General features: G+C 47.8%; 1 protein-coding gene across 1 annotated transcript in view; it reads left to right on the plus strand.

The window, feature by feature from the left end:
• Positions 1–20,060, plus strand: part of LOC112069370 (microtubule-actin cross-linking factor 1, isoforms 1/2/3/4/5-like) — a 278,447-nt gene that overhangs the window by 222,517 nt on the left and 35,870 nt on the right. Inside the window, 1 exon segment of the mRNA XM_070438520.1 lies at positions 8,116–11,592. Coding sequence (XP_070294621.1) covers positions 8,116–11,592 — 3,477 coding nt within the window.

The following is a 20,060-nucleotide window of genomic DNA, read 5'->3' on the forward strand; positions in this document are numbered from 1 at the left end:
AGGTTTTCCTACTTACAAAGCATTTAGAGGTCTGTAATTTTTATCATAGGTACACTTCAACTGTGAGAGACGGAATCTAAAACAAAAATCCAGAAAATCACATTGTATGATTTTTAAGTAATTAATTTGCATTTTATTGCATGACATAAGTATTTGATCACCTACCAACCAGTAAGATTTCCGGCTCTCACAGACCTGTTAGTTTTTCTTTAAGACACCCTCCTGTTCTCCTCTCATTACCTGTATTAACTGCACCTGTTTGAACTCATTACCTGTATAAAAGACACCTTTCCACACACTCAATCAAACAGACTCCAACCTCTCCACAATGGCCAAGACCAGAGAGCTGTGTAAGGACATCAGGGATGAAATTGTAGACCTGCACAAGGCTGGGATGGGCTACAGGACAATAGGCAAGCAGCTTAGTGAGAAGGCAACAACTGTTGGCGCAATTATTAGAAAATGGAAGAAGTTCAAGATGACGGTCAATCACCCTCGGTCTGGGGCTCCATGCAAGATCTCACCTCGTGGGGCATCAATGATCATGAGGAAGGTGAGGGATCAGCCCAGAACTACACGGCAGGACCTGGTCAATGACCTGAAGAGAGCTGGGACCACAGTCTCAAAGAAAACCATTAGTAACACACTACGCCGTCATGGATTAAAATCCTGCAGCGCACGCAAGGTCCCCCTGCTCAAGCCAGCGCATGTCCAGGCCCGTCTGAAGTTTGCCAATGACCATCTGGATGATCCAGAGGAGGAATGGGAGAAGGTCATGTGGTCTGATGAGACAAAAATAGAGCTTTTTGGTCTAAACTCCACTCGCTGTGTTTGGAGGAAGAAGAAGGATGAGTACAACCCCAACAACACCATCCCAACTGTGAAGCATGGAGGTGGAAACATCATTCTTTGGGGATGCTTTTCTGCAAAGGGGACAGGACGACTGCACCGTATTGAGGGGAGGATGGATGGGGCCATGTATCGCGAGATCTTGGCCAACAACCTCCTTCCCTCAGTAAGAGCATTGAAGATGGGTCGTGGCTGGGTCTTCCAGAATGACAACGACCCAAAACACACAGCCAGGGCAACTAAGGAGTGGCTCCGTAAGAAGCATCTCAAGGTCCTGGAGTGGCCTAGCCAGTCTCCAGACCTGAACCCAATAGAAAATCTTTGGAGGGAGCTGAAAGTCCGTATTGCCCAGCGACAGCCCCGAAACCTGAAGGATCTGGAGAAGGTCTGTATGGAGGAGTGGGCCAAAATCCCTGCTGCAGTGTGTGCAAACCTGGTCAAGAACTACAGGAAACGTCTGATCTCTGTAATTGCAAACAAAGGTTTCTGTACCAAATATTAAGTTCTGCTTTTCTGATGTATCAAATACTTATGTCATGCAATAAAATGCTAATTAATTACTTAAAAATCATACAATGTGATTTTCTGGATTTTTGTTTTAGATTCCGTCTCTCACAGTTGAAGTGTACCTATGATAAAAATTACAGACCTCTACATGCTTTGTAAGTAGGAAAACCTGCAAAATCGGCAGTGTATCAAATACTTGTTCTCCCCACTGTATATATATATATAAAGCAGCTGAACAGATGATCTTCCCATGTGTGGTTCCCACCGTGAAGCTTGGAGGAGGTGTGATGGTGCTTTGCTGGTGACACTATCAGTGATATATGTAGAATTCAAGGCACACTTAACAAGCATGGCTACCACAGCATTCTGCATTGTTTACATTTATTTTACCTTAAGCTAGGCAAATCAGTTAAGAACAAATTCTTATTTTCAATGACGGCCTAGGAACAGTGTTGCCCCAGTGTTGCCCAAGGTAAAAAGCCCCAGCTTTTTACCTTGTCAGCTCGGGGGAAAGTAATTGAAATTTCCCAGAATGACTGTCCTTTATTTCTTAAAATTGATGGACTGTCATTTCTCTTTGCCTATTTGAGCTGTTCTTGCCATAATATGGACTTGGCCCTATTTGGTAAAAGAAAATCTTCTGTATACCACCCCAACCTTGTCACAACACAACTGATTGGCTCAAACGCATTAAGAAATTCCACAAATTAACTTTTAACAAGGCACACCTGTTAATTGAAACGCATTCCAGGTTACTATCTCATGAAGCTGGTTGAGAGAATTTATGAGTGTGCAAAGCTATCAAGGCCAAGGGTGGCTACTTTGAACAATCTGAAATATATTTTGATTTGTTGAACACTTTTTTGGTTACTACATGATTCAATTTGTGTTACTTCATAGTTTTGATGTCTTCACTCTTCTACAATGTTGAAAATAGTAAAAATAAAGAAAAACCCTTGTGTGGTGTGTCCAAATATACTGTACATAAATACAGTGCATTCGAAAGTATTAACGTAGCATTTTGTTACGTTACAGCCTTATTCTAAAATTGATTAAATCAAAAACATCCTCATCAATCTACACACAATGACAAAGCAAAAACAGGTTTTTGGAGAAAAAAAATGCAAAAATATAAACTTACAAACTGATCACATTTACATAAGTATTCAGACCCTTTACTCAGTACTTTATTGAAGAAAGTTTGACAGCGATTACAGCTTTGAGTCTTCTTGAGTATGACACTACAAGCTTGGCACACCTGTATTTGGGGAGTTCCTCCCATTTGTCTCTGCATAACCTCTCATGCTCTGTCAGGTTGGATGGGGAGCGTTGCTGCACAGCTGTTTTCAGGTTTCTCCAGAAATGTTTGATCGAGTACAAGTACGGGCTCTGGCAGGGCCACTCAACTACGTTCAGAGACTTGTCCCGAAGCCCCTCCTGCATTGTCTTTGCTGTGTGCTTGTTGTCCTGTTGGAAGGTGGACCTTTGCCCCAGTCTGAGGTCCTGAGAGCTCTGGAGCAGTTTTCATCAAGGATCTCTCTGTACTTTGCTCCGTTCATCTTTCCCTCGATTCTGACTAGTCTCCCAGTCCCTGCAGCTGAAAAACATCCCCACAGCATGATGTTGCCACCACCATGCTTCACCGTAGGGATGGTGCCAGGTTTCTTCCAGACGTGACGCTTGGCATTCAGACCAAAGAGTTCAATCTTGGTTTCATCAGACCAGAGAATCTTGTTTCTCATGGTCTGAGAGTCCTTTAGGTGCCTTTTGGCAAACTCCAAGCGGGCTGTCATGTGCCTTTTATTTTGGAGTAGCTTCCATCTGGTCACACTACCATAAAGGCCTGATTGGTGGAGTGCTGCAGAGATGGTTGTCCTTCTTGAAGGTTCTCCCATCTCCACAGAGGAACTCTGTCAGTGGTCATCGGGCTCTTGGTCACCTCCCTGACCAAGGCCCTTCTCCCCCGATTGTTCAGTTTGGCCAGGCGGCCAGCTCTAGGAAGAGTCTTGGTGGTTCCATACTTCTTCCAGTTAAGAATGATGGAGGCCACTGTGTCCTTGGGGACCTTAAATGCTGCAGAAATGTTTTGGTACCCTTCCCCAGATCTGTGCCTCGACACAATCCTGTCTCGGAGCGTTACAGACAATTCCTTCGACCTCAAGGTTTGGTTTTTGCTCTGATATGCACTGTCAACTGTGGGACCTTAGACAGGTGGGTGCCTTTCCAGATCATGTCCAATCAATTGAATTTACCACAGTTGGACTCCGTCAAGTTGTAGAAACATCTCAAGGATGATCAATGGAAACAGGATGGACCTGAACTCAATTCTGAGTCTCACAGGAAAGGGTCTGAATACTTATGTAAATAAGGTAATTCAGTTTATTTGCAAACATTTTTAAAAACCTGTTTTCGCTTTGTCTTTGAGGTATTGTGTGTAGATTGATGAGGATTTTATTTTATACATTTTAGAATAAGGCTGTAATATAACAAAGTGGAAAAAGTCAAGCGGTCTGAATACTTTCTGAATGCACTGTACATACTATATACATTTTGCAAACACAATGTACTTTACATTGGTTATCTTTTGTTTGTTTTTAATCCCGTCCTTCAGCTACCCTCAACCCCTCCTATCGATCTCTGAACACCATCCAGTTTGATCTCTGTTTGCCATGTATGTTTAACTCTGCTGTTTCACAAAAGTTCTCAACCCATATACATTTTACGGACACAGCTAATGTAAAATATACTATCTTGTTGTTTTTAGTCCCACCTTTCAGCTCCAATCAACCTCTCCCATCTACCTCTTAACACCATCCATTTTGTTTTCTATTTACCATATCTTTTTCCACTGTGCTGTGATGTTTCACAAAAGTTCTGAACCTTTTCTGTTTTCATAGTTTCTACAGATTGTAAATGAAACACCTTTTGCTGAGAGTATTATTCTATTATTGGTCGATTTGACGTTCACTTTTTAAATCACCCAGCAGTGCTATCTGCAGAGTTAGCTCCAGGTAAATGTTGTAGTTCACAGCCATTCCTGGATCTGCCATGAAAAACAGACTACATATGGACCGTACCAAAACAAATGATCTAATGATTCTGTCTCTTCGCAGCAAAATCTGTAGAGCTGGGATGGTTGTATCCCCCATATATATATATAAACATTCTATTGGTTGCAAGAATTTTGTATAATGATTTCAATTGAAAACGCTTTGAATCCGCCGTCGTTTTGCTTATCAGTTCCTAAACCACGTGCCATGGAATCGTTACATCAAAAATCTCTTCCCAACTATTTTGCAATCTATATGACACAGCTGTCCATTTTTTGGTTCTTCAATGAAACTGGGACACTTTTTTATTAGCTAGTTAGTGCAGTTTGTTTAGCCAATTTTTCAGCTATCGATTTAAGAGTCTACAATCTCACCATGTTCAACCTGCAGATCGATGCAGTCTGACATTCACAACGACAACATGCAATTCACCCTGGACTGAAGAGGCAGACAAATTGGAGAAATGTGTTAAACCCTTTTGTTAAATTACACATTTCTGGAGGTTGGAATATCGCAGAAATATGATGGCTCATTCGAGAGAAGACAACCTCTCGCGTTTTGACATCAGCCAGTATTGACATCTGACATGCAAGATAGACGTTTTTGGCGATCTAAAAATCGTATTCCTATTAACTTCCAGTGTAGTGCGAGCGGCATTATTGCAATGCTACGTCACACCGGTTGAATTTCTGCCTGCTTGAACGGCAATAGGTCAGATGGACATGAACACATGAAATGACCCAGGGAGTCGATAGAACATCACTCAACAATGCACAAAACAATATAACATTCAAAACCGGTGATTCTTTACTTCAAATACATGTCATTTTGTCCTTGAAACATTGTAATTGAAATACTCTAGCATTCTGTTCATTCCTATGGAGGACTGCTCCTCCTGGGGAGTGCCAATATGGCCGACCGGTGGCTTCAAAGCCTCTAAATGGCCAATGTATAGCATCAGCAATCCAGGGTTTATATACATCATTGGTTAAAATACTCCACTTTTGTCTGGTGCCAGGGGTTGCTCTCATGCTTACTGGATTCCCCCGACTGTGTCTCCATTGATTTTTTGTTGTTGTTGTGTGGCACCCCGAGGCCCCCTTTTCTGTAACCCCTTCACACACACACACTCCTCTCCTGGCTGGATTGGATTACACTGGAGCATAACCCAAACCATATTGTTTTACACTGTCGCCCACTACGCTGGAGAATAGTAACCGGCTACCTGGAAAGCTGGGAAAAAGAGGAACGAGGGGGAGAAGAGGATAGAAAGAGGTTCTACTTCCTTGTATGCATATAGGCTGTTTGTTTTGGAAAATGTAAAAGCCGTTATTGATAAGCCTCTTTTTTTTCATGTTTTGCTAGCAGTTCCCCCACCCTCCTTCTCTCCTCCGTCCATCCCTCCCACTTTCTTTCTCTTTCACTGTTTCTCTGTATCATTTCATTCTCTGCGGACAGTGTTTTTGTGCTCTGAGGGGGCAGGGATTTGCCCAGGAGATTCTGTTCTGGATTACAAAGCGGTGATGAATGTTGCAGTCTCACACTGCTAGCGTCTCTCTTGAGCTTGTGGCTGGCTGTGAACACTGAGAAATAGTACCAGCCCTGCCTAGCAACAAACCCCCTCACCTGCGTTAGTCTTTTAATTTCATCCTCAGTCTATTTATCCATTCGTTTTGAAAGATGATTTGCCGAGTTCTTAGCGTGGGATAATCTTTTCCCGTTATCCCAAGTTTTATTTTTAAACGAGCAAAATCCTCCCTGTCCAACACGGTCTCTCCTCCCCCTCTCTCTTTGGCTCCACGCCCCCCTCCCTCCTCCCTTCCTATCTGTCGCTCACTCCCCCACCCCTCTCACAGGGGGGTTTTCGGGAGAGGAAACCAGCATGATTGGAGCACTTCCTGTGTTTTAATACCAGAGCAGGAAACAGAACAAACCGAGCTGGATTCAAACAAAAACAGTGAGAAAGGGAGAGCGAGAAACGAACAAGTGAGTGCGCGAGAGAGACAGAGTGGGCGAGCAAGGGAGAGAGGAAAAGTGGGGAGATTTTTTTTAGCAGCTGCAAACCATTTCAGTCTGAGCGACAGAAAGAAAGCAAGGACGCCTGCATGCAGAAAACAGAGGAAGATGAAGAACTGGGATTGCGTGGCTCCTTGTTGTTTCTCTCGTCTACGGAGCCTCTGAAAGAGAGAGAAGCGGAGAGAAAGAAGGAAAGAGTGTGTCCGGGGATTGTCTGGGAGAGGGAGAACGCCTGCAAGGCAGAGTCAGAAGCAGCGCTCAGACTGGGGCTCGGACTGTCTGGGTCTCTGCCCTCTGGATACAGTGCCACGACACACAGCAGCTCTGCCTGGCTGGACGGGGCTCAACCCCCCCACCTACCCTCTCCCCCTAAGAGAACCCTCTCACCCCCTCCTGGATTCAGCCTCCGACTCTGGATTTACTGTCTCTTCTTCCCTGGAGCTGTGGATGAGCAGCGTGATGGAAGGAGGGAGATGATAGACAGGCGTCTAGTCTACGCTAGGAAAAGGCTCTGGATCTCTTTGTTCTGGTTTTTGAATTGCAAGACTGACTTGTGCGGCGTGGCAGGTGATGGGATTGACTTGTTCTCGTTAATGATGAGGAGGATAATGATGACGTCAACACGAGGGACGAAGGCGCACTCCAGGCAGAGAGCGGGGCACGGCCTCCAGACCCACGCAACTCATGCTTTGTGATGGGAATGAAAGAGAACGGGAGAAAGTATAGACTGTCTGCAAGGACACGCTCACAGGACCAAAGCAGGCTATGAGTGACTGCTCGGTTACTTTGTCTGAGATTTTGTTTTGCTGCGATTGTTTTGTATCCCGCTAAAGACTGAAGGATATACTATTTTCTTAATTGTTTTGATTCCCTCTAAAGACTGAAGGATATACTATTTTTGGCTCAACAACAAACCTGAACTAAGACAGAAAAAGAGCAACATTTTTCACCCTGCACAACCTCTTTTCATATCAGGGAGTAGTGGATTTCTCACCAATTTAAAGGAAACTTTAGACACTTCTTTGGCTGCTTCTCACCGAGACAGTTGCTCAACCCTCCTCTGCTGCTTATCCTGTTGTGGCAGAGCGAGGGAGAATAGAAAGGGAAGGAAGTACTGTACCAGCAAGGGGAGATTGGGAAATGATTCAGGAGTCTAGTTGAAAGACTGTGTGAGTGAGGGGGAGTTAACGTCAAAAAAACTGAACAAAAGGATGTTATCTCCTCGGCACTCACCTCGTTCTGGACTTTGGATGTCTACGAGACAGCCCCTGCCTTCTTCCTGACAACCTTCCAAACGAGCAGTGCTGCTTAATATGCTGCTGGAGGAGAGGAGCGTCTGGCGGCAGGTTACTCACTCACTGATGCTCCCCTGCATTTCAGAGAGCGCTGGGATATGCTGTTGCACCTCTATTGAAGTGGCATGGTAGCATACGGACCTATGGACTTGTACTGTGGATTGCGAACCTTTTTTGTGATTTTGGGTCATTTTAGTCATTAAAGCGGATTCATGTTTGGGGTTGTGGATTGGACCGGCAACGGTTGAGAAACGGGACAAATTTCAACCCACCCATTGAGGTGTTTTCCCCATTGTTTTCTGTGGAATACTTATTGGCCCCGTCCCCAAGGGGGCCAGCCTGCCCCTATAAAGGACCACTGCAGGGCGTCAGGGGGATTTTCACCCAGGGGCAGCTGAGGGATGGGGAAGCCCTTGAGCCGGCCGGACTGCCTGAGGAAAAACCCCCGATGCCTGGGGAAGGGGGACGAGGATGAGGCCTACATCGAGGACTGCTATGTCCCCCAGCGCTCAATCTACGACACCATGCGCATCAATGAGCAGATTGACCAGGGCTCCTCCAAGCTCAGCCAGCCCTCGCGCAGCACCCTGGGCTCGGGTGGCGGCGGAGAGGGCAGCACCCTCTCCAGCAACGGCACCATCGGTGCTGACTTAGGGAGCGTCTTTGTGTCAAGGGGACACACTGATGCCGGAGTTAAAAGACTGGATGAAAGGGTGATATTTGACGCCCTCAAGCTAACCGGTGATCCCCAGAGCATGTTGCCACCTGGAAGTGGCGGCGGTTCTGGTTTACCCATCACGGCCTCGTCCTCTGCCTCCTGTGGGGCAGCTGCAGTAAAAAGGCGCCACCAGGGCGGCGATAAGAAAGACAACCCAAATCGTCGCTCCTGGAAGGCATTTATGCCCCCCAGTTACCCGGAGTTTGCAGAGAGGCTTGAGTTTACTTCTGGGGAAAGTGCTGAGAAGCGTCTATCTGGTCCTGGGATTCCACTTTCTCTACTGCTGCCACCAACCCCCACCTCCACAACCCCCTTACCCCCTTACTCACCTTCCACTGTGTCGTCCGTGGTTCTTCACACACCTCCTGTCTCTTCCTCCCCTTCGTTGACGCCGACAGTGAGTCCCATCCCCCCCCTCCAACAGCACCCTGTTAGCAAGCAAAAACAACTTCACCCCCTGCTCCAAAAACAACACAAGCAAACACATGCGCTACCTTCCCCTTTAAAAGAACAGCCATTGATGCAGTTACCTGCCCAACCCCACCAGGGCTCTGGGAGCACCCCACAGCACAGTCCCAGTGCTACCACAAAGCTGGAAAGAAAAAGAGACAAGCGTCATAGGTGGCCAGTTGTATCTCCCAAAGCTGGTGTCAAAAGAATTCCAGAGGAGAGCCCGGAAGCAGCCAAGGCTTCTGACTCTGAAAGAGATACTGACTCTCCTCTCCTAGAACAAGACCTGGACAACGCCCCTCTCCTACCTCAGTTGGCCCCACCGAAACCTGTGTTCTGCCCCCCGACTAAAGCACGCACATGGCCCCGCAGCATGAGAGGGGGCATGAGGTCCCACGGGGGCATGCACCACCACTTCCCTGTCCTGCCACCCCTACCCCCCTTACTGGGAGAGGACAGTGACATGGACGAGGAGTCATTCTACCTACTGGACCCTCCCTCACCTTTCCTCCAGGAAGAGAAAGGGCTGGCCCATGGAGGGCTGCCTTTCTCCCCCTCCCTCAGCCAGGAGGGGGGTGAGGAGGGACTCCTGGGCTGGGCTCCCCCTAATAATGAGCTCCGGCAGCGAACCGCCTCGGAGCTCAAATTCGAGGAGGATGAACGCAGGATCTTACAGGAGCTGGTGGAGGACGAGGTTGAGAAGGAAGAAGGGGAGGAGGAAAAACAAAAGGAGATTGAGGAGGAAGGGACAAGAGAGGTGGAAGAAGTAACGCATGAGAAAGGAGAAATGGAAGAGGAGGAGAGGGCTAGGAGAGAGGAGAGGGAGTGGAAGCTGGAGAATAGGGAGATAATTGACCAATGTTGGGAGGGGGACTCTGGAGAGGGCTGGGAACTCCAATCAGGGTCTTCTGGACATTGGCCCCTTCTGACCCCTCCAACAGGGTTTGGGGCACCTGGGGCCCCCAGTACCTCCCCCTGCCCCAGCTCAGGGGCCAGCTCAGATGACCTTTTCCTAGAGCTGGAGAGACAATGTTTAGAGGACAAGGGAGGGGAGAGCTCTGTGGACCCTGAATCTAGTGAGCAAACAGATCCCTACACCCTAGCCAGTGTAGAGGAAGAAGAAGAGGAGCAAGAGGAAGCCACTTATGCCTGTATATATTTTGTGGAAACTCTCCCTATGGATATAGATCAAAGCACAGAGACTGATTGCACTGAGGCCCGGTTGAAACACCCAAACACACTTTCACCTCCTGAACACATGGACCAGGCCCAACCACAGACTACTGAACACACTGACCTGGAGGAAGAACAACCCTGTTATGAGCTAGATCAGGTTCTCATTGAAGATGAACAATATGATATTGATGAAGAAAAGCAAAGTGCAATTGATTATGAAGATGAAGAGCAGAGTGGTCCCGAGACTACTGAGATGGACTCTGTTTGCAGACCTCTCCCTGTGTCAGACTCCAGCGGGGTCCACATGTCCCAGCCAGACAGAACCGCTTTGTCCGACACCACCCAGAACGACTGTGAACACGAGCCTCCTGCTGAGACCGAGTGGTACCTGGACAGCGGGGCGTCATCAGATCAAGAGGTCGAGGAAGTGAGCGAGGAATCAGGGTTGTGCCTCCAGATGGCCTCTGCACTTCCTCCCTCCCCCAGCCCACAGAACCCTTATGCCGAGGGGGAAGAGCAGGAGGAGGGGGAGCCAGCCTGGAATGCATGTGAGCAACCTGACCCGATTTGGGACAGTGAGGGGGCTAGGATGGACCAATCCCCTGGGTCGAACCACACAGATGGAGAAATGGGGGTTACTGCTGCAGAGGATGTTGATGTACAAACTTCCTCTCAAGAAGAGCTGTTCTCCTCAGAGATTAGTGACGTTGCCAAGGAGACGAGCTCTGACACTGAGCGGATGACACTTCCGTCGTCAGAGACGCGGGACCGCTCTGTCCCCGCAGATGAGGTTTCTTCTCTGGACATGTCTGGGCAAGACGCGGACCCGAGGTCCACAAGCACCCCCAAAGCGTTCTCTGACTCTCTCCCCCGTTCACACTCCCCTGCCCAGCAAATAGACACTGCCCTCCCTTCACCCTTACCACTGTCCCCCGTGAAGCACGAGCCAAGAGGGCCAGGCCTGGACAGCAAAGACTCTGATGCCTTTGTGGCCACAGACAGTTTTGTTTACCTGGCTGTGTCTGTGCCAGCCCTGTTCCCTCAGGACTGCCCCCTCTCCCTGCTGGAGTCCTCAACACCCCCCAGCCCCATCCCCAAACCCTTCCCTGAGCCAGACGACGGGGCCTTCCTTTGCCCCGACAGCTTTGTTTACTTGGCAGCCCCGGAGCGGCTTCCCCAGGTGTCCGACGGAGGTTCTGCTTGCGAGGACGCCCAGGAGCTGGACTATGGAGACTCATACTCTGAAGGTACCCAGTCAGGAGTGGACTTCGTCCTTGGGTCCATGACCGGGGACAGTGACTGGGATTCTGACGGCTCGGCCTTGGACCCCCCTTGTACCAACAGGGAGTGGGAGGAGCTGGAATCCGGGTTGCTACAGGGGCTTTTCAGGGAGGGCCAGTTGGAAGACCAGCGGCCCCCAGGGGCCACAACAGAGGCTGAAGGGTCAGACTGTGAGACCCCCTCAGGCCCAGAGACCACAGAGCATGGAGGAGCACCCTCACCCTGCCCCGACATAGAGACCCAGGCTGAGGTATAACTGTTTTCCAACTATCTTTAATTTAGTTGAATAACCAATGGTCAAGATCCAGTCAGACAGAAACTGACACGGCTGGTCAGTGTTTCAGCCACTGGGTCAGTCTCTCAGCTTGGTAGGATACATTTCAGGGTATAGTGGTGTCTGTAGTTACTTGGTACAGGGTCTCAAGTTCGCTGTCTAAACCCCTCTTCTCAGCACTGTCCTCTAAATTCACACTGATTGGTCTCAGCATGTTCCTCATATCTATAGTTCCTTGTATAAGACTACAGGTTGCAGTGTGATCACAGTGGCTCTCAATTCCTTTCAGTATTGCAAATGCATGAGGTTGATATATACACGGCTTGGAAAATGCTGTGGAAAAGGGTCTGGGGCAACAAATAGCTTGTGCTACTGTAGTTGGACTGTAAATGATTTCAATATGATGCACATGGGGGTCTATCCATTTAATGGAAAGTACCTTCAGGTTGTCTGTGTGTATATGATTGTGTATGAGGGAGCATGTTTGAGGAATGCACTTCAGACGGACCGGCGCGTTAGAGAACGGCATGTGCTTGTATTTTGATCTATAGTGCACTATTTAAGAGTTGCGGATATAAACAGATATACTGTTTGCTTTGACTGTAAATAGCAGCCAGACTAAACCGTTTCAAATGTCTACATTTTACAGTATGGTGCTTACATACCTCACATGTTTGTGTACGTTCACATAGATGACAGGCTTCGAAAGTAAGCACTTCCATCTGTATCGTATAACTTGTGTACGAGTTCAGTATTTGAAGGACCGGTACTTGTGTACGCAGTGAGACTTCTGAATTCTTTGACGTTTCCAGACGTTGGTTTTTGATTACTTTATTAGATGTAATCAACAACTGTTTCTAAAAGAATTTAGAATTTATATTTCAACACCATGTGGTTCCATTGAGCAAGTCAAAGTCTGAATTAGGAAGTTAAGCACACAGTCTGCACCCTTTCACGAATGTTCTGTTGTGCCAGTAGTCTCTCCCTCTGATGTGTGACTTGCGTTCCTCTGGGTCTGCATACCCTCAGTGTACTCCCGTGTGCGTGGTTCCGTACGTGTGAGTAAATTAGGGTAGTATTCGGCCAGTGTTTGTTTGACTTTACTTACTCCCTCTCTTACGTCTTGCTTTCGTCTTTCAACGTCCCCACCACCACTTACTTCCATTCTGGTCTCTTTGTGCTGTTTATCTGTGTGTGTTTACAGTGCATTTGGATTCAGACCCCTTCACTTTTCCACATTTTGTTACGTTACGGCCTTATTCTAAAATGTATTTAAAAAATGTTTTCTCACCAATCTACACACAATACCCCATAATTATTTTTATTTCACCTTTATTTAACCAGGTAGGCCAGGTGAAATTTCTCATTTAGAACTGCGACCTGGCCAAGATAAAGCAAAGCAGTGCAACACAAATAACAACACAGAGTTACACATGGAATAAACAAGCGTACAGTCAATAACACAATAGAAAAGTCTATATACAGTGTGTGCAAATGAAGTAAGATTAGGGAGGTAAGGCAATAAATAGGCCGTAGTGGCAAAATAATTACAATTGAGCAATTAAACACTGGAGTGATAGATGTGCAGAACATGCATGTGCAAGTAGAGATACAAAGGGTGCAAAGGAGAGAAAAAAACAATATGGGGATGAGGTAGTTGGGTGCGCTATTTACAGATGGGCTATGTACAGGTGCAATGATCTGACAGCTGATGCTTAAAGTTAGTGAGGGAGATATGAGTCTCCAGCTTCAGTGACTTTGACAGTTTGTTCCAGTCATTAGTAGCAGAGAATTGGAAGGAAAGGCGGTCCCACAGTGCATGTCAGAGCAAAAACCAAACCTTGAGGTCGAAGGAATTGTCTGTAGAGCTCCGAGACAGGATTGTGTCGAGGCACAGATCTGGGGAAGGGTACCAAAACATTTCTGCAGCATTGAAGGTCCCCAAGAACACAGTGACGTTTTGAACCCCCAAGACTCTTCCTAGTGCTGGCCGCCTGACCAAACTGAGCATTCGCCTTGGTCAGGGAGGTGACGTATAACCCAATGGTCACTCTGACAGAGCTGAAGAGTTCCTCTGTGGAGATGGCAGAACCTTCAAGAAGGACAACCATCTCTGCAGCACTCCATCAATCAGGCCTTTATGGTAGAGTGGCCAGATGGAAGATACTCCTCAGTAAAAGGCATATGACAGCCCGCTTGGAGTTTGCCAAAAGGCACCTAAAGGACTCTCAGACCATGAGAAACAGGATTCTCTGGTCTGATGAAACCAAGATTGAACTCTTTGGCCTGAATGCCAAGCGTCACGTCTGGAGGAAACCTGGCACCATCCCTACGGTGAAGCATGGTGGTGGCAGCATCATGCTGTGGGGATGTTTTTCAACGGCAGGGACTGGGAGACTAGTCAGGGTCAAGGGAAAGATGAACGGAGCAAAGTACAGAGAGATCCTTGTTGAAAACCTGCTCCAGAGCACTCAGGACCTCCAGACTGGGGCAACGGTTCACCTTCCAACAGGACAACAACACTACGCACACAGCCAAGACAACGCAGGAGTGGTTTTGGTACAAGTCTCTGAATGTCGTTGAGTTGCCCAGCCAGAGCCCGGACTTGAACCCGATTAAAACATCTCTGGAGAGACTTGAAAATAGCTGTGCAGCGACGCTCCCCATCCAACCTGACAGAGCTTGAGAGGATCTTCAACAAACTACTGAGTAAATTGTCTGAATACTTATGTATATGTGATATATATATATTTTTTTTAATTGCAAAAATATCTGAACTTGTTTTTGCTTTGTCATTATGGGGTAGTGTGTGTAGATTTGAGGGGGGGGGAACTATTTAATCCATTTTAGATAAAGGTTGTAACGTAACAAAATGAGTGAGGTGGTCTGAATACTTCTTGAATGCCCTGTATGTGTGTATGTCTTCCTGGGCCAGTGTGTTTGAAAGGCTATCGTGCCTAAATTGGGGCCTGCTCTGCCTCACATTGTCTCTGTCTAGGACGTGCTTGTCCCTGCCTGCCTGATATACTTCTGATGGGCTCTTGGGTCTTATTATTCAATCACTGGCTCTATCAGCTACACTGTTGGCCTGGTCCTGGCCGGCCGGCCCAGTCATCCTCATCTCATTTTGTCTGTGTGGTTTATGCATAGTCACGGTCTCTCTGCCCCCCCCCCCCCTAAATGCAATCAGATGCCCTGTCCTGTCAGCCTGGATTTGACTGGAGAGGATTAGAGTTAGTCTACTGTAGTACAAGGAGGTTTCTGAGGGGTAAATAAAATCACTGTCTGTTGGCAGGGTCGCAATCTCCCAACCATAAAAATCCCTGATGCCTCCCCCGCCCTCTACTCTTTCACCGCGTCTTTTCTTTCTCGCTCTCTTTCTCTCGCTCTCTACCCTTCCTCTCCTTCTCTCTCCCCTCACCCTTTTACCCTCTCTTTTTCTCCCCTCTTTTTCTCTCCCCTTTCTCGCTCTCCGCTTACCCTCGCTCTCTCCCTCTCTTTCGTTCTCCTCTCCACAGTCCGACAGCACTGTTCCAGAGATAAGGAAGTGAGAAGTACACAGTAGGGGTCTATGCAGGGAGAGTTGCTGTTGCCAGTAAAACACAAACACTGGACAAAAGTTGTCGGGGGGAATATAAATAGAAGATGAGGGTGTGCCAGGGTCTGAGCCGCTGAACTCTTGGCTATGGCCAGTCGCTCCCTCTTCAATGCCAAAGTCCACTTTGGATAGGAAACCAAATAAACAAGAGACCGTAGATTGTTTTAGCGGCAAGGTTGGTGATACATGGTTTGGAATGGAAATGGCGGCCATTTTGGTGCCAGAGAGAGCACTCTGTGAGGAAACAAAGAGCTGTATGGCTGAACACCTGGTATTACTCAAAGGCCCTGGTAAAGTGATAAGGAGGGCTAACTTGGCAGAGCCAGATAATCAGAAGGGCCTTGTTTTAATGGGAGGCATCGTTTCAAGGCATGGCTGTGTATCCTTGCACTCGGAGACAAAGACGGACAGCTGGATGGAGGCTTGGGATACTGAAAGGCTAGGAAGACAGGACAGACAAACATACAATTACTGGAAAGAAATCAAATATATACGTAACACAGAAACAGTCCTCTCTTCAATGTCAGAACAGATGGTTACATTGGAAGATGAACTGAAAAACAGCAGAGACTGATAGGGAAGAGAGACTGACCGACAGACAGACGGAAGAGATGCTTAAACACAGAGTACAAAGAGTGCAGGTGGGCTCAGATCCGGTAACGGGCATATTTGATATGATAATGATGCCATTGAAAGACAAGCAGACATCCAGGAAGCACCTGCAAAAGAAGAAAAAGGGAGGGAGAGAGAGGGGAAAGGAGACAGATGGAAAGGGAGGAGAAAGAGGGAGAGAGAGAGCAGAGCGGAGAGAGATTTTGGCCACAATGTCCGAGTTCAATGAGCTTGGTTCCTTTTCAAATGCAGTCTATCATCAAAAAGGGATATTCCTCTCCCACTTTGATGATTGATTGATTCAGCACTGCCTAGTCTGACCATCGTAACCTACTGCAATATTCTCATTTCAAGGTCCAGGCGAAAATATATCCTCCCTCCCTCTCTCCTCCGAGTTCTGCTGAAAAGGAATCCAGGGAATGGGGACAGGGAGAGAGCGAGAGGGAGGCTAGGGGCAGTCTGTGACATAGAGGAAAGGGCCGCTAGCCTTGTTCTCATTGATTTGGATGGAACGATATTGTAGTTATCTCAGAAGACTGGTCACATATGTCCCACTCTTTATTTATGTACGTCAATAATCCCACTGCGACTGTCTCGGTAGCGTTTGGACACGCTGGCTAAATACAGTAAAGTTATGTATGGCATTCATTTGGTTTGTACTACAGTTCGCACCACAGTTCAAGCACGCTATTAAGGTTTTTAGTGTGGGTGTGTGTGTGCATGCGAGATTGGCAGTGACGTTAGTTCCAGTCTGTAGATGAATTGATGGTATTGTTTTATATTAGCCGGCGGTTGCCCATTTGTCATGATTAAGATGGTGATTGTTCCTGAGTGTTGCTCTGGACAGCAGCCGTGAGGACTGCTGTTGCCTGTCTCCTGTACTGCAATAGCTGGTTAGCGCCATGCACGCACACACATGGAAACACAAACTTGGAGCACACACACACACAAACACGTACCCAAGTTAACACACACACACACTCAGTCACACACTGTTTAAAATGGTAGTTATACACGCCGGGGTTTAGTGAGTCCTTGTGGTTTTTGGTGTTTGTGGAGAGAGATGAAGGACGGATAGAGACCGTGAGATGTCACACAAGTCGTAGAAAGAGATTTGTATTGTTTTCTACTTTTGAGCCAAGCGGTCAACTTGTGGAACTGGCTTGAGCCAGACTCATTTTAGAAGAAATAATTTCTCCGTCTAAACTGAACTGGGGTTGAAGGAGAGAGCCAGTGTTTGGTTGGTGGTTTGGCCAAGAGGAGAGAAAGGAGGATGTTGGGGTGGAGAGGAGGGGAGGTGGGGTGGAGGGGAAAAGTGAGGATATGAGTTAGTGACAGAAGTGAGGGAAATGTGAAGGTGGGGGAAAGAGAGAGCGGTGGAATAAGTGAGAGTGGCTTACCTGTGTGTGACTCGTTGAGCCACTGCCATAGTTCAGAGAGTTGGGAGGAATGAGAAACATCTCAGATATTTTCCATAGCTCTGGTTTTAGTGGAGTCAACCGCTTTGAGCTGGCTAGAGAGAGAGGGGACGGAGGGAGAGAGGGGAGGGAAGGATGAGAATAGGAGTCTGGACATGCACAAAACACACATTCATTCAGTCCAAACACAGAGACACAGACATCACGCACACAGCATCACGCACACAGACATCACCGACACAGAACATCACGCACACAGACATCACGCACACAGACATCACGCACAACAGACATCACGCACACAGACATCACGCACACAGACATCACGCACACAGACATCACCGCACAACAGACATCACGCACACAGACATCACGACACAGACATCAGCACACAGACATCACGCAAACACACATTACACAGACCACAAATTACACAGACATCTCCACACCCTACACAGACACAATTACACATGCACACACTACACAGGCGCACACTACACAGGCGCACACACTACACAGACAGACATCAGACAGAGACCCAAGCAGACACCAGACAGACGGACACCAAACAGACGGACACCACGACACACACGAGACGACAGGGACACCGCGACACACACAGACAGACAGACACCGCGACCACACACAGACAGACAGAACACCGCGACACACACAGACAGACAGACACCGCGACACACACAGACAGACAGACACCGCGACACCCACACAGACAGACAGACACCGCGACACACACAGACAGACAGACACCGCGAACACACACCAGACAGACAGACACCGCGACACACACAGACAGACAGACACCGCGACACACACAGACAGACAACACCGCGACACACACAGACAGACAGGACACCGCGGACACACACAGACAGGACAGACACCGCGACACACACAGACAGACAGACACCGCGACACACACAGACAGACAGACACCGCGACACACACAGACAGGACAGGACCACCGCGACACACACAGACAGACAGACACCGCGACACACAACGAACAGACACCCGACACACACAGACAGACCAGACACCGCGACACACACAGACAGACAGACACCGCGACACACACAGACACAGACACCGCGACACAACAGACAGACAGGACACCGGCGACACACACAGGACAGACAGGACACCGCGACACACACAGACAGACAGACACCGCGACACACACAGACAGACAGACACCGCGACACACACAGACAGACAGACAGACAGACAGACACGTTAGACAGACAGACAGACAGACAGACACGTTAGACAGACAGACAGACACGTTAGACAGACAGACAGACACGTTAGAAAGACACGTTAGACAGTCCAGGATATGGATAGGGTGGAGTGGGTCATGGCTGAGGCTCATTGTTGTCGAGGCAGTCAGGCTTCCTGTTGGAAGCAGGGAGGAGGCACATCACCACAACACAGCTGTGACACGCACACACACAATCCAAGACACATATTGTTCTATTTTAGCATCCCTGTTCTCTTTCAAACTCCTACACGTCATCTCCTGGTGTGGAAAAGCAGCACTTTCACACAATATTTACTCCATATGAGCAGAATCCAATAAAACACTTTAATTAGAGACAGACCTCCACACAACCGCTTCCAGGTAATTATACGGTGTAGAAAAACAATGACTTACACACTCTTATTCATTTACCATAGAAATCACCCTCCCCATTGTTCATTCTCACAAACACAACCCAACTGTTTTGTACTACTTTGCCAGCAAACAATAGTTTGAGGCACTTACGAGAAATCCTTTGTCTTAGTATTCTACTCTCTCATTTTAATTGAATTCAAATCAAATGAAAGTGGCCTCCCGAGTGGTGCAACGGTCTAAGGCACAGCACAGCATCGCAGTGCTAGCTCCGTCCCTACAGATCCTGGTTCGATCCCAGGCTGTTTCGCAGCCGGCCGCGACCGGGAGACACATGAGGCGGATCACAATTGGCCCAGCGTCGTCCGGGTTAGGGGAGGGTTTGGCCGGCCGGGTTGTCCTTGTCCCATCGCGCTCTAGCGACTCCTGTGGCGGGCCGGGGGCATGCACGCTGACACGGTCGCCAGGTGTAAGGTGTTTCCTCCGACACATTGGTGCGGCTGGCTTCTGGGTTAAGCGGGCCTTATGTCAAGAAGCAGTGCGGCTAGGTTGGGTTGTGTTTCGGAGGACGCGTGGCTCTCGACCTTCACCTCTCCCGAGTCTGTACGGGATTTGCAGCAATGGGGCAAGCCTGTAACTACCAATTGGATACCACAAAATTTGGGAGAGAAAGGGGTAAAATAATAGTTTATTGGTTGCATACACAGATTTGCACATGTTATCGCAGGTGCGGTGAAATGCTTGTGTTTCTAGCAGTGCAGTAATACCTAGCAATAAAATAAACAAAACAATCCACAAATAATCCACCCAGAATAAGAAATATCAGAATGAGCAATGTCAAAAGACCAGCATATAAATATGTACTCAGACCCCTTGACTTTTTCCACATTTTGTTATGTTACAGCCTTGTTCTAAAATTGATTAAAACATTATTAAAGTAACCAGTGTTCAATGACTGCTGCCCTATGTACAGAGAGTCTCAAAGGTGCAGGGTAGAGTACCGGGTGATAGCCGGCTAGTAACAGTGGCTAAGGTTCAGGTCAGGGTACTGGGTGGAGGCCGGCTAGTGGTGACTACCAGTATGATGACCTGGAGATAGAAGCTGTTTATCAGTCTCTCGGGTCCTAGCTTTGATGCACCTGTACTGTATCCGCCTTCTATATGGTAACGGGGTGAACAGGCCGTG

This window comes from Salvelinus sp. IW2-2015, unplaced genomic scaffold, assembly GCF_002910315.2.
Source record: "Salvelinus sp. IW2-2015 unplaced genomic scaffold, ASM291031v2 Un_scaffold995, whole genome shotgun sequence".
In the NCBI taxonomy this organism is placed as follows: domain Eukaryota; kingdom Metazoa; phylum Chordata; class Actinopteri; order Salmoniformes; family Salmonidae; genus Salvelinus; species Salvelinus sp. IW2-2015.